The sequence below is a fragment of the Armigeres subalbatus genome, chromosome 3, assembly GCF_024139115.2.
Source record: "Armigeres subalbatus isolate Guangzhou_Male chromosome 3, GZ_Asu_2, whole genome shotgun sequence".
NCBI lineage: Eukaryota > Metazoa > Arthropoda > Insecta > Diptera > Culicidae > Armigeres > Armigeres subalbatus.
Genome location: NC_085141.1, coordinates 359,968,646 through 359,981,549, shown reverse-complemented (window position 1 = coordinate 359,981,549; position 12,904 = coordinate 359,968,646). Strand labels below are relative to the sequence as shown.

At 43.9% G+C, this 12,904-nt stretch overlaps 1 protein-coding gene across 11 annotated transcripts in view; it reads left to right on the top strand.

Moving 5' to 3' along the window:
* LOC134226251 (nephrin) overlaps nucleotides 1-12,904 on the top strand; it is a 1,334,188-nt gene that overhangs the window by 1,207,694 nt on the left and 113,590 nt on the right. For all 11 annotated transcript variants that reach the window (XM_062706895.1, XM_062706896.1, XM_062706904.1 and 8 more), the window contains 2 exons: nucleotides 1,321-1,488; nucleotides 2,612-2,743. In XM_062706895.1, the coding sequence (XP_062562879.1) occupies nucleotides 1,321-1,488; nucleotides 2,612-2,743 (300 nt within the window). The remainder of the gene's footprint in view (nucleotides 1-1,320; nucleotides 1,489-2,611; nucleotides 2,744-12,904) is intronic.

Below are 12,904 nucleotides of genomic sequence, written 5' to 3'. Positions count from 1 at the left end.
AAAAGCTTCTCCCAGAAGCTCAAAAAGCTTCTCCCAGAAGCTCAAAAAGCTTCTTCCAGAAACTAAAAAATTTCTCCCAGAAGCTCAAAAAGCTTCTCCCATAAGCTCATAAACCTTCTCCCGGAAAAAGTTCTGAAAGCTTCTCAAAAAACCTCTCAAAGTTTCTCCCAGAAGCTCAAAAAGCTTCTCCCAGAAGCTCAAAAAGCTTCTCCCAGAAGCTCAAAAAGCTTCTCCCAGAAGCTCAAAAAGCTTCTCCCAGAAGCTCAAAAAGCTTCTCCCAGAAGCTCAAAAAGCTTCTCCCAGAAGCTCAAAAAGCTTCTCCCAGAAGCTCAAAAAGCTTCTCCCAGAAGCTCAAAAAGCTTCTCCCAGAAGCTCAAAAAGCTTCCCCCAGAAGCTCAAAAAACTTCTCCCAGAAGCTCAAAAAGCTTCTCCCATAAGCTCATAAACCTTCTCCCGGAAGCTCAAAAAGCTTCTACCAGAAGATCAAAAGGCTTCTCCCAGAAGCTCAAAAAGCTTCTCCCAGAAGTTCAAAAAGCTTCTACCAGAAGCTCAAGAGGCTTCTCCCAGAATCTCAAAAAGCTTCTCCGAGAAGCTCAGAATGCTTCTCGGAGTATCTCAGAAAGCTTCTCTCAGAAACTCAAAAAGCTTCTCTCAGAAACTCAAAAAGCTTCTCCCAGAAGCTCAAAAAGCTTCTCCCAGAAGCTCAAAAAGCTTCTCTCAGAAAATCAAAAAGCTTCTCGCAGAAGCTAGAAAAGCTTCCCCAGAAGCTAGAAAAGCTTCCCTAGAAGCTAGAAAAGCATGTCTCAGAAGCTAAAAAAGCTTTTGCCAGAAGTTAAAAAAGCTTCTCTCCGAAGCTCAAAAAGCTCCGCTCTGAAGCTAAAAAGCTTCCCCAAAAGCTCAAAAAGCTCCTCCCAGAAGCTCAAAAAGCTTCTCCCAGAAGCTCAAAAAGCTTCTCCCCTTCTGTGCCTTAGTTTTTACTCAGAAGCCTTCGACAGCTTTTCTACCAAGCATCGATTTTATATTATTGTGCTCTTTCGCTACGAATTGGTGGCAACCACGTAATTTCACAAACATGTTTGATTTTAAAATTGACACAAATTCGTAATTCTGTCGAAAGTCTTCATATGTTTCATGTTGTATGATGCTTATTGAACAAGTAAACATGTTTGGTTAACATTTTCTGGATGTTAATTCCAGCATTCAAGCTACCTATTTGAAAACTCGTTTGTCAAAAAACACAATCTCAGGCCGTGGAATACATTCCCGCCAAACGAACGCTAGACCTCAAACACATTAATTAATTCTTCCTCCCGTCCACAGTTGCTCCAACGCACGTTACCATATCTGGCCCATCGGAGGCCCGCGTCGGCGATCGGGTTCCGCTGCAGTGCCAAACGGCACCGTCCAATCCGCCGGCCGAAATCAAGTGGAGCGTCGGCGGACACCAGGTGAAAAATGCCACATCCCGTACGGTGGAAAGCCCGGAAGGTGAGTTTTCTTTCCCCGTTTTGCAGGAATCGAGTTGTACCGGACGGGCGCTGATTGATGCTACTGTTTCTGGCTGCGACTACGGTGCGTCGACTCCGAGGATAACGATGATAGTAATTAGCTTCGCTATCAATATTTTGCACCAAGGTAGCCGCGATTCGAATAAGCAAAATTCGAGCCGAGAGGCTTCGGTCCGCGGAGGTCCAGCTGGAATTAATTTTCGATACATGGTGCTGCTGCTGCTGCAGGACACCGTATTCGAATTGCAGGCTTGGAGAGAACGGAGATGGTTTTAAGCTATTGCGATGGACGACGCAATTTATTCGATTGGATCCGCGTTCGGGACGACAACTACGGCGCTGGATGATTGGCTGGTGCGTTTCTCAATATTCGCATCCATATTTCAATTTATGGCTAACCGTCACTCAATTGCACCGCGTTGGCTGGCCGGAGGTGCCTCCAGAGAAGGTCATCAATTTTGGGGAAATATATGAGATTTTGGAGCGCTGATTTCGGCGGGGGCTTTGAAGTTTGATAGCACGCGGTCGGCAATAATTTCATCAATGCAGCCAAATAAGTTGAACAAGTGTAGGTCGAATTTATTGCTTTTCACGGTTCATCGGCTAGTTTGACTGATTTGAGCTCCCGGTCGCAGCCTTTTGACACAATTACAACGACAAACAGCCCCGGAGCTTGACTATTTGCTCGGCGTCAGTACGATGCTGCCATCTAAACGAGGCGCAGTCAGCATGAAATTTTATCGCCCGAATGCACGCTTCAATGAATCTGGCTAATGTCGCACTGGAATGCGTCTGCCGAGGACCGAGAGAGGCCGCTGCTAAGTGTAATAAAATATTTACCCATATTCATCACCGGAGCGAAGAACCGTAGAGCCGTCCTTATGGCACAGTTCTGCAGCAACAGTAGCATCATTTGGTCCCTGGGCCAAAGCCCCGTTCAGATGAGTGCACCACCGACTACGACGTGCGTATGAATTGTTGATATAACCGATTTGTATTTGTCTTGTATCTATATTTCAAACAAACCCCGGTGTCCGGCGAATTCCATCTGCAACCTGGTCCGTGTCTTCTCGCCACCGTCGTCTGGCACCGAACACGCGCAGGCGGCTGGATCACGATGTCGAACATCACGGCCCCGGTGGACGCCAGCAAACGCTCGCTGGTGGTCATCTGCCACGGACTGAACATGCAGCTGACCGAGAATGTCGTGTCGACCCACACCGTGAACATACTGCGTAAGTATTTGCCCCCGGGTGCTGAATAATGGCGGCCAAGCCGACAAGAGTCGTTTGTTTTGATTATGCTTTCGGTTCCATGACGTGCCGGTGCTTAGGTTTGGGATTGTTGGGTGACAGAGCTTCTGCTGATTCGCAGCACATTGCATAGCGCCACTTGACTGAATGCAGTTTTGGGAGGAATTTGGGGTTTGATGCTCTGGCCTTAGGGATTGCAAGTGAAGTAAGCACACGAGAGTCCAAGTAAACAAGAGTTGCTGCTGTGTAGCTTGGTCGTAAGGCAGTGGAATGATTCTTCGAGGATAAAGAAGCTATTTGTGGCTTGATTACCTGATATGGATTGAAGGCACAAAAAGTCCTTTCACAGCAGATTGGAAAATCTTTCCAATAGAGTTGAGATAGCTTACATCGCTAAAGATGATAATAAATACTTCAAAATAGCATAGGATAGATTCCATAGAATTAATAGAAAAAATCGATAAAAAAAATCAAAATAGCATCTATAGACGTTTTGAGGAAACCATTAGTTCAGTTTGAAGTAGTTTGCAAAACTAACAAAATGAAAATTGATAACAAATACAGATTTTCCCAAAGCTACTTTTCCGGTACTGCTCTCTCTTCATAATTATTGCATAAAGAACCTCTTGCATAAAAATCATATTAAAAAAGCTTTCCTCATAACAGCTACTTCAGAAAATCATTAATCTTATTACATACATGTTATAAATCATTTCTTGTGCAGCCCATAGAAGCAAACTGTTCACATATGCAGACACTCCTGCTCGCTCCGCAAACTGAGACTCATCTTAATCACCAAAGAAGGCAAATTACCCATACTTTTCCATTTTAATTAAAACCAATACCCATTAGAACGAAAGGAAAGGAACTACACCGAGGCAGCCAGTTGGTAGTGGGCCCTGCCGTCATAGCTCAAGTGAAGCAGATTCATAAGCTGATTAAAAAATATTCGCTCTTACCAGCAACGCTAGACAGCCAGCCAGTTTTCTTCTGTAGGAGGCAAATTCCAAAACCCCGATCTTTTAGCAGGCAAGCAGATTCTTTCATTCGAAACTATAAGCCGTTCCTAGTGAGTTTGCACACCCTGGAAAGGGTTTGTTGCCGTCAGCATGGGAGGGTGACGGGGAACCGGAAAACGAGTGCGAGAATCTGCTTCCGGTAATTAAATAATTCAATTTTAAGGCACGATCTATAATCTAATTAAAATCTCTGTCGTTTGATAAAAAGAGTCTCCGTTCTTTGTTTTCTCCGCATTTATGCGCCAAGTTCCTTAATCACACCGCAATATAATACGGGGCCTTTCACTACCGTGTGGCCTAGCTGCTGCTGAAGTTTGAGGAACCGTTCGTGGATGGGTGGAATTATTAAAATTTTACCAACACTCCGCCTCCCCAACATTTTGACGCGAAAATTTATAAATGCTTTCCCCGATGATGTGGGATTCGCACGTGATAAAATGATAGCTCACGTCGCGTCTTTAACGACAGCGCAAAAACGCCTTGTTTAAGTAGAAGATCGGATCGATAACTTTACTAACCTTGGGGTAGGCACGTTCCTTTGTTCGTGATTTATGTTCACGGAAATTTGAACGCACCTCTGGCAAGGGAAAATCTAATTTTGATGATCGACGCCATCTTAAAATATGCGTTGGGTTTATCTTTGAGTTCGAAGTTGCACTCCCTACAAATCTGTCCCAGATTTACCTAATTTTTTTTTTGCGATAGGACCTTGTGAAATCGGTTATTTAATATTTATAAATTTTTCAATGTTCTTTGAGGAAATGCCATCCGCTGCTTGGATGTCAGGACACAAACAACATGAATTTAAATTTAAACGCTTGGTTTTCCTTACGAAGCATCACGTAATAAAATCCATTCCATCCATTGCTTCTCATTTCCTGCATTGTGCTAAAATTCAAACTTGAAAGTGACACTGACCTACCATTATAAAACAAAAATAATTTTAAGGACTGTTGCTTTCAACGTTAGTTCGTGTTTAATTTTAAAATTTATTGCAAACTAGTAGCAACTACGAAATGCACGGTCATCATGCTCATGCTCATGCTCAATTTTAAAATTTATTGCAAACTACAACAGTGCCTACTGAAAATCATAATGAGCTATTTCAATTTTAACCGATACATCTTTTCCCACGCTTGTAAATCCTAAACATCACCCTCATTACTAATTGAAGGAAAAAAGATCCAAATCAGAACAGCCTCAGGCGACTGGCTTCCATCAGTGCCTAGTTAATCGATTCGATCCCTGACTGTTGAGAAAAATAAACTCCCTTCCTAAAGTGCTTTACGATTAGACCGAGATTCCACGCTAGGCGTAGGCGGGGGGACAATTTTGATTTAGCTAATAAATTTTACGACCCCACTGACTCTTTTCCCAAACGATCCCCCACATCGACACCACCAGCACCTGGAAGAAGCGGGCTGCTGCCGTCTGGTTTGGGGTAATAAAGATTTTACGCCAGGTTGTTGCGAGATAACAGGGCGAGAATTTAAATCTTGTCACCTTTTTCCCCAGATGGAGTGTTTTGGAAAATTTGGAATTGATTTTTGATGGCATTCCCCAACTGTGAAATATCGGGATGAATTGGGATGGGTGGTCGAGCATATTAGAGTTTGATTGCTTTTTTTACACTCTTAACCGAAATTTGGCAAACTACAAAAGTTATGGAAATAAAAATGTTTATTAAATTTACAAATTTACAAAATTCAAATCATTTAAAAGGGTTACTAATTTTACTTCCCATTTATATAACTAAACGAGCTTTTGAAAAAAAAAACTCAGAGCTTCCTAGAGAAGTATCCAAAAATTCTGAAACATCTTAGAAAAACTTTCGGAGCTTCTGAAAAAGCTTACGAAGTTTTTCAGAAAAGCTTTCAAACCTTCCAGAGATTCATAGAAAAGCCTTAAAGCTTCTTGAAGAAACATTAAGCGAATCTGGGCGAAGCTTTCAGAGCTTCTGAGAGCAGCTTTTGGTACTTTTACGCGTAGCTTTAAGCGTTTTTGGAAGAAGTATTGCAATTTTTTTTCAGAACTTCTGGAAGAAACATTCAGAACTTTTGAAAGATGCTTCCATAACTTCTGAGAGAAGAACTTTTGCCCGAAGCTTTCAGAGCATCTATAAGAAACTTTTAGAGCTTCATGGAGGAGCTTTTAGAGCTACGGAAACAAGCTTTTAGAGCTTTTGGAAGAAGCGTTTAAAATTTCAGGAAGTAGCTTTCAAGGCATCTGGAAAAAAAAACTTTCAACTTTTCATGCATCTGGGAAATTTTTTTGGAGCTTCTGAGAGACGATTTCAGAGCTTCTGAGAGAAGCTTTCAGAGCCTTTGGAAAAAGCTTTCAGAGCTTCTGGGAGAAGCTTTCAGAGCTTCTGGGAGAAGCTTTCAGAGCTTCTGGGAGAAGCTTTCAGAGCTTCTGGGAGAAGCTTCCAGAGCTTCTGGGAGAAGCTTCCAGAGCTTCTGGGAGAAGCTTCCAGAGCTTCTGGGAGAAGCTTCCAGAGCTTCTGGGAGAAGCTTCCAGAGCTTCTGGGAGAAGCTTCCAGAGCTTCTGGGAGAAGCTTCCAGAGCTTCTGGGAGAAGCTTTCAGAGCTTCTGGGAGAAGCTTTCAGAGCTTCTGGGAGAAGCTTTCAGAGCTTCTGGGAGAAGCTTTCAGAGCTTCTGGGAGAAGCTTTCAGAGCTTCTGGGAGAAGCTTTCAGAGCTTCTGGGAGAAGCTTTCAGAGCTTCTGGAGGAAGCTTTCAGAGCTTCTGGGTTAGGCTTTCAGAGCTTCTGGAGGAAGCTTTCAGAGCTCTGGGCTTTCCAGAGCTTCTGGGCTTTCCAGAGCTTCTGGGAGAAGCTTTCTGGGAGGAGCTGGGAGAAGCTTTCCAGAGCTTCTGGGAGGAAGCTTCTGGGAGAAGCTTTCAGAGCTTCTGGGAGAAGCTTTCCAGAGCTTCTGGGGCTTTCAGGAGCTTCTGGGGCTTTCCAGGCTTCTGGGAGGAAGCTTTCCAGAGCTTCTGGGAGGCTTTCCAGAGCTTCTGGGAAGCTTTCCAGAGCTTCTGGGACTTCAGGCTTTCAGGCTTCTGGGGCTTTCAGGCTTCTGGGAGGCTTTCCAGAGCTTCTGGGAGGCTTTCCAGAGCTTCTGGGAGCTTTCAAGCTCCAGGCTTCTGGGAGGCTTTCAGGCTTCTGGGGCTTTCAGAGCTTCTGGGGCTTTCCAGGCTTCTGGGAGAAGCTTTCCAGAGCTTCTGGGGCTTTCAGAGCCTGGGAGGCTTTCCAGAGCTTCTGGGAGCTTACAGGCTGGGCTTCTGGGAGAAGCTTTCAGAGCTTCTGGGAGAAGCTTTCCAGAGCTTCTGGGAGAAGCTTTCCAGAGCTTCTGGGGCTTTCCAGAGCTTCTGGGAGAAGCTTTCCAGAGCTTCTGGGAGAAGACTTCTGGGGAGAAGCTTTCAGGCTTCTGGGGCTTTCCAGAGCTTCTGGGAGGCTTTCCAGAGCTTCTGGGAGGAAGCTTCCAGAGCTTCTGGGAGAAGCTTTCAGAGCTTCTGGGAAGCTTTCAGAGCTTCTGGGAGAAGCTTTCAGGCTTCTGGGAGAAGCTTTCCAGGCTTCTGGAGGCTTTCAAACCACAGGAGCTTCTGGGAGAAGCTTTCAGGCTTCTGGGAGAAGCTTTCCAAGGCTTCTGGGGCTTTCAGGCTTCTGGGAGAAGCTTTCCAGAGCTTCTGGGAGAAGCTTTCCAGAGCTTCTGGGCTTTCAGAAACTTCTGGGAGCTTTTAGGCTTCTGGAGAAGCTTTCCAGGCTCTGGGAGAAGCTTTCCAGGCTTCTGGGAGCTCCAGAGCTTCTGGGAGGCTCCAGGCTTCTGGGATAAGCTTTCCAGAGCTTCTGGGAGAAGCTTTCCAGAGCTTCTGGGGCTTTCTCAGAGCTTCTGGGAGAAGCTTTCAGAGCTTCTGGGATAGAAAACTTTCAGGCTTCTGGGAAAGCTTTCAGAGCTTCTGGGAGAAAGCTTTCCAGAGCTTCTGGAGAAGCTTTCAGGCTTACAGGAGCTTTCAGGAAACTACTGGGCTTTGAGCTTCTGGAGCTTTCCAGAGCTTCTGGGGCTTTTCAGAGCTTCTGGGAGGCTTTCCAGAGCTTCAGGGCTTTCCAGGCTTCTGGGAGAAGCTTTCAGGCTTCTGGGAGAAGCTTTCCAGGCTTCTGGGAGCTTTCCAGGCTTCTGGGAGAAGCTTTCCAGAGCTTCTGGGCTTTCCAGAGCTTCTGGGAGAAGCTTTCCAGAGCTTCTGGGAGGCTTTCCAGGCTTCTGGGCTTTCAGAGCTTCTGGGGCTGGAGAGCTTCTGGGCTTTCCAGGCTGGGAGGCTTGGGCTTCTGGGAGAAGCTTTCCAGAGCTTCTGGGAGGCTTTCCAGAGCTGGGGCTTTCCAGAGCTTCTGGGAGAAGCTTTCCAGGAAGGCTTCTGGGAGCTGGAAGCTTCTGGGAAGCTTTCCAGAGCTTCTGGGAGGCTTTCAGAGCTTCTGGGAGGAAGCTTTCCAAACTTCTGGGGCTTTCCAGAGCTTCTGGGGCTTGGAAGGCTTCTGGGAGAAGCTTTAGAGCTTCTGGAGAAGCTTTCAGAGCTTCTGGGAGGAAGCTTTCCAGAGCTTCTGGGAGGCACCAGAGCTCTGGGAGAAGCTTTCAGGGAGGCTTCTGGGAGAAGCTTTCCAGAGCTTCTGGGAGGCTTTCCAGAGCTTCTGGGGCTTTCAGAGCTGGGAGAAGCTTTCAGGCTTCTGGGAGGCTTCCAGGCTTCTGGGAAGCTTTCCAGAGCTTCTGGGAGAAGCTTTCAGAGCTTCTGGGAGAAGCACCAGAGCTTCTGGGAGGCTTTCAAGAGCTCTGGGAGGCACCAGGCTTCTGGGCTTTCCAGGCTTCTGGGGCTTTCCAGAGCTTCTGGGAGGCACCAGGCTTCTGGGAAGGCGCCAGAGCTTCTGGGAGGCTTTCAGAGCTTCTGGGGAGAAGCTTTCAGAGCTCTGGGAGGCACAGAGCTTCTGGGAGGAAGCTTTCAGAGCTTCTGGGCTTCTGGAGAAGCTTTCCAGAGCTTCTGGGAGAAGCTTTCCAGGCTTGGAGCTGGGAGGCTTTCCAGAGCTTCTGGGAGAAGCTTTCAGAGCTTCTGGGGCTTTCCAGAGCTTCTGGGGCTTTCCAGAGCTTCTGGGAGAAGCTTTCCAGAGCTTCTGGGAGAAGCTTGGGAGAAGCTTCTGGGAGGCTTTCAGGCTTCTGGGAGAAGCTTTCCAGAGCTTCTGGGAGAAGCTTTACCAGAGCTGGGGCTTTCCAGGCTTCTGGGAGGCTTTCCAGGCTTCTGGGAGGAGAAGCACCAGGCTTCTGGGCTTTCAGAGCTTCTGGGAGAAGCTTTCCAGGCTTCTGGGAGGAAGCAGAGCTTCTGGGGCTTTCAGAGCTTCTAGGGAGGCTTTCCAGAGCTTCTGGGAGAAGCTTTCAGAGCTTCTGGGAGGCTTTCAGGCTTCTGGGAGGGCTTTCAGGCTTCTGGGAGGCTTTCAGAGCTTCTGGGCTTTGCAGAGCTTCTGGGCTTTCAGGCTTCTGGAGAGAAGCTTTCAGGAGCTGGGAGGCTTTCCAGAGCTTCTGGGCTTTCCAGGGCTTCTGGGAGGCTTTCCAGAGCTTCTGGGAAGCTTTCAGAGCTGGGGCTTCAGGCTTCTGGGAGGCACCAGGCTTCTGGGAGAAGCTTTCCAGAGCTGGGAGGGCTTTCAGAGCTTCTGGGCTTTCCAGAGCTTCTGGGGCTTTCCAGAGCTTCTGGGGCTCAGAGCTTCTGGGAGAAGCTTTCCAGAGCTTCTGGGAGAAGCTTTCCAGGCTTCTGGGAGAAGCTTTCCAGAGCTTCTGGGGCTTTCAGAGCTTCTGGGAAGCTTTCCAGAGCTTCTGGGAGAAGCTTTCAGAGCTTCTGGGAGAAGCTTTCAGAGCTTCTGGGAGAAGCAGAGCTCTGGGAGAAGCTTTCAGAGCTCTGAGAAGCAGAGCTTCTGGGAGAAGCTTTCAGAGCTTCTGGGAGAAGCTTTCAGAGCTTCTGGGAGAAGCTTTCAGAGCTTCTGGTAGAAGCTTTCAGAGCTTCTGGTAGAAGCTTTCAGAGCTTCTGGTAGAAGCTTTCAGAGCTTCTGGTAGAAGCTTTCAGAGCTTCTGGTAGAAGCTTTCAGAGCTTCTGGTAGAAGCTTTCAGAGCTTCTGGTAGAAGCTTTCAGAGCTTCTGGTAGAAGCTTTCAGAGCTTCTGGTAGAAGCTTTCAGAGCTTCTGGTAGAAGCTTTCAGAGCTTCTGGTAGAAGCTTTCAGAGCTTCTGGTAGAAGCTTTCAGAGCTTCTGAGAGAAGCTTTCAGAGCTTCTGAGAGAAGCTTTTAAAAGCTTCTGGGAGAAACTTTCAGAGCTTCTGGAAGAAGCTTTCAGAGCTTCTGGAAGAAGCTTTCAGAGCTTCTGGGAGAAGCTTTCAGAGCTTTTGGGAGAAGCTTACAGAGCTTCTGAGAGAAGCTTTCAGAACTCTGGGAGAAGCTTTCAGAGTTTCTGAGAGAAGCTTTCAAAGCTTCTGAGACAAACTCTGGGACAAGCTTTCAGAGCTTCTAGGAGAAGCTTTCAAAGCTTCTGGGAGAGGCTTTCTGAGCTTCTGGGAGAAGCTTTCAGAGCTTTTGGGAGAAGCTTCTAGAGCTTCTGAGAGAAGCTTTCAGAGCTTCTGAGAGAAGCTTTCCGAGCTTCTGAGAGAAGCTTTCCGAGCTTCTGAGAGAAGCTTTCAGAGCTTCTTAGAGAAGCTTTCTGAGCTTATGAGAGAAGCTTTCTGAGCTTCTGAGAGAAGCTTTCAGTGCTTTTGGGAGAAGCTTTCAAAGCATCTGGGAGAAGCTTTCAGAGCTGAGAGAAGCTTTCAGTGCTTCTGGGAGAAGCTTTCAGAGCATCTGGGAGAAGCTTCCAGAGCTGAGAGAAGCTTTCAGAGCTTCTGAGAGAAGCTTTCAGAGCTTCTGAGAAAAATGTAAATTTTGTAAATTTTTTTTCTAAATTTTGTAAATTTTGTAAATTTTGTAAATTTTGTTAATTTTGTAAATTTTGTAAATTTTGTAAATTTTGTAAATTTTGTAAATTTTGTAAATTTTGTAAATTTTGTAAATTTTGTAAATTTTGTAAATTTTGTAAATTTTGTAAATTTTGTAAATTTTGTAAATTTTGTAAATTTTGTAAATTTTGTAAATTTTGTAAATTTTGTAAATTTTGTAAATTTTGTAAATTTTGTTAATTTTGTAAATTTTGTAAATTTTGTAAATTTTGTAAATTTTGTAAATTTTGTAAATTTTGTAAATTTTGTAAATTTTGTAAATTTTGTAAATTTTGTAAATTTTGTAAATTTTGTAAATTTTGTAAATTTTGTAAATTTTGTAAATTTTGTAAATTTTGTAAATTTTGTAAATTTATTTAGTATTGTGTAAATGTTGTATATCTTTTAAAATTCGTAAATTTTGTAAGTTTTGTATTTTTTTTAATTTTGTTAAAACTGATATGAAAAAATAATTTTGTTAAATTTGTTGTATCTTCTAAACTTTATAACATTTGCGAATTTGATATATTTTGTATTTTACACATGGAAAAATATAAAACACTTATATAAATTTAGTGATTTTTACCTCTCTTGTATTTTTTCATATTTTCCCAATATTTTGAATTTTTTTTATTTTTATTATTTTTGTTGGGTTCTGCTTGCCATTCCCTCATACTTTTTTTCTCTAGAGGGAAAGAATCAGTCTGCATCGTCGGAATGACAGCAAAACTCTGCTTGCCGCGGAAGCTGACATCAGTTTCGTTTCGAACTCGCACAAAATTCGCCTGACATTTCGGCACCATTCTGGGTCGGGTGGAAAACGTGCCGAATAAGGACTTTGAAGTTGTTCAGCGTCGTCGATGGCGCAAGGACGAACGAGCGTCAGACCAAATAATTGATAGTGCTGATGTGGGTGGAAAGTTTCGCCAGTATGTGAGTGCCACCGTTATGGTGCCATAGAGTTCGGTTGGCGGAGGGAGATATGGAGTCGGATGCTCGAGGAATTCCATTTAGTATGTTTATTCAGGAGCATTTTATGGGGTTCAAACTTTAAATGAAAATATGATACCTCTGGCATATCTATTGCAATATATTTAATCAATATGTTCCCATGTAAATTCCCGATTCGACGAATTAATCGCAATTTCAATTTCCTCGCGAGTTTCCATCGCAAATCCATTTGAAAACAAACAAAACATAAACCCAAACAGTGATATTCCGCTTCAGGGAGTTTTATGCAAAAAAAAGTGATTTGCATACTAATTAAAAGCAAGTTGCGTGTTTTGGAGGGTGAAAGCAAAGCATGAAAACCCTTTTCATTTCGTCGTCTTTGTCGAACTTCCTTAGCCACAAAATACTGTACAGATGTGTGTTGGTGAAATGATTACAATAGTGGTCGAAATTAAATACCCAAATCACAAACTACCCAAATTTATGCGCAGCTCTTTTAAAAGGCATGCAATCAAGATTTCACAAAAAAAAATCGTTTGGAATTGTATTCATAATGAGGTTTTTCGATTTTAGGATTTAAAAAATACCAATGGATATGTTCAAGTGGCAACAATGTCAGCTAATAATGCAATCAGTTTGTATAAAACAAGCAATTTGTCATTACAAAATCCATATGCCAGTTATGTACCCAACATGATAATACTTTTCTGTAGTTTGTTATCGCTTCTGATTTTTTGTTTTAATTTTTGTTTTTTCTAATAATAGAAATGTTTTCAATGTTTTCAATAAGAAACGATTAGTTCAATTGACGATACCGGTAAGCGCCATCAAAATCTTATTCTGAGGATTACTCAAAACTGTATAATTTTGCTTAATACTGTTATTGGTAACTGGGGCGTACACTACTTACTATGATGACGATGGCTCTACATTGCTGCTCTTTCTGAAATCTAAAATTACGCCGCTTACATTGCTGGATCAGTTGTTCCACATAGCAGAAATCATTACCAAAACGGGAGTGAGGATTAGTGATGATCCGTCTTCTCATTATTTGGCTAGGAATGCTAGTAATAGCATATTTTTGCATTTTTAATCGTAATGTCAGCTCTGCCGAATACGATATCATTGCCTCACGCATAAGTTCAGAATGACGATTCAATTTATGTTTTTTGGCATTTGAATTAGTT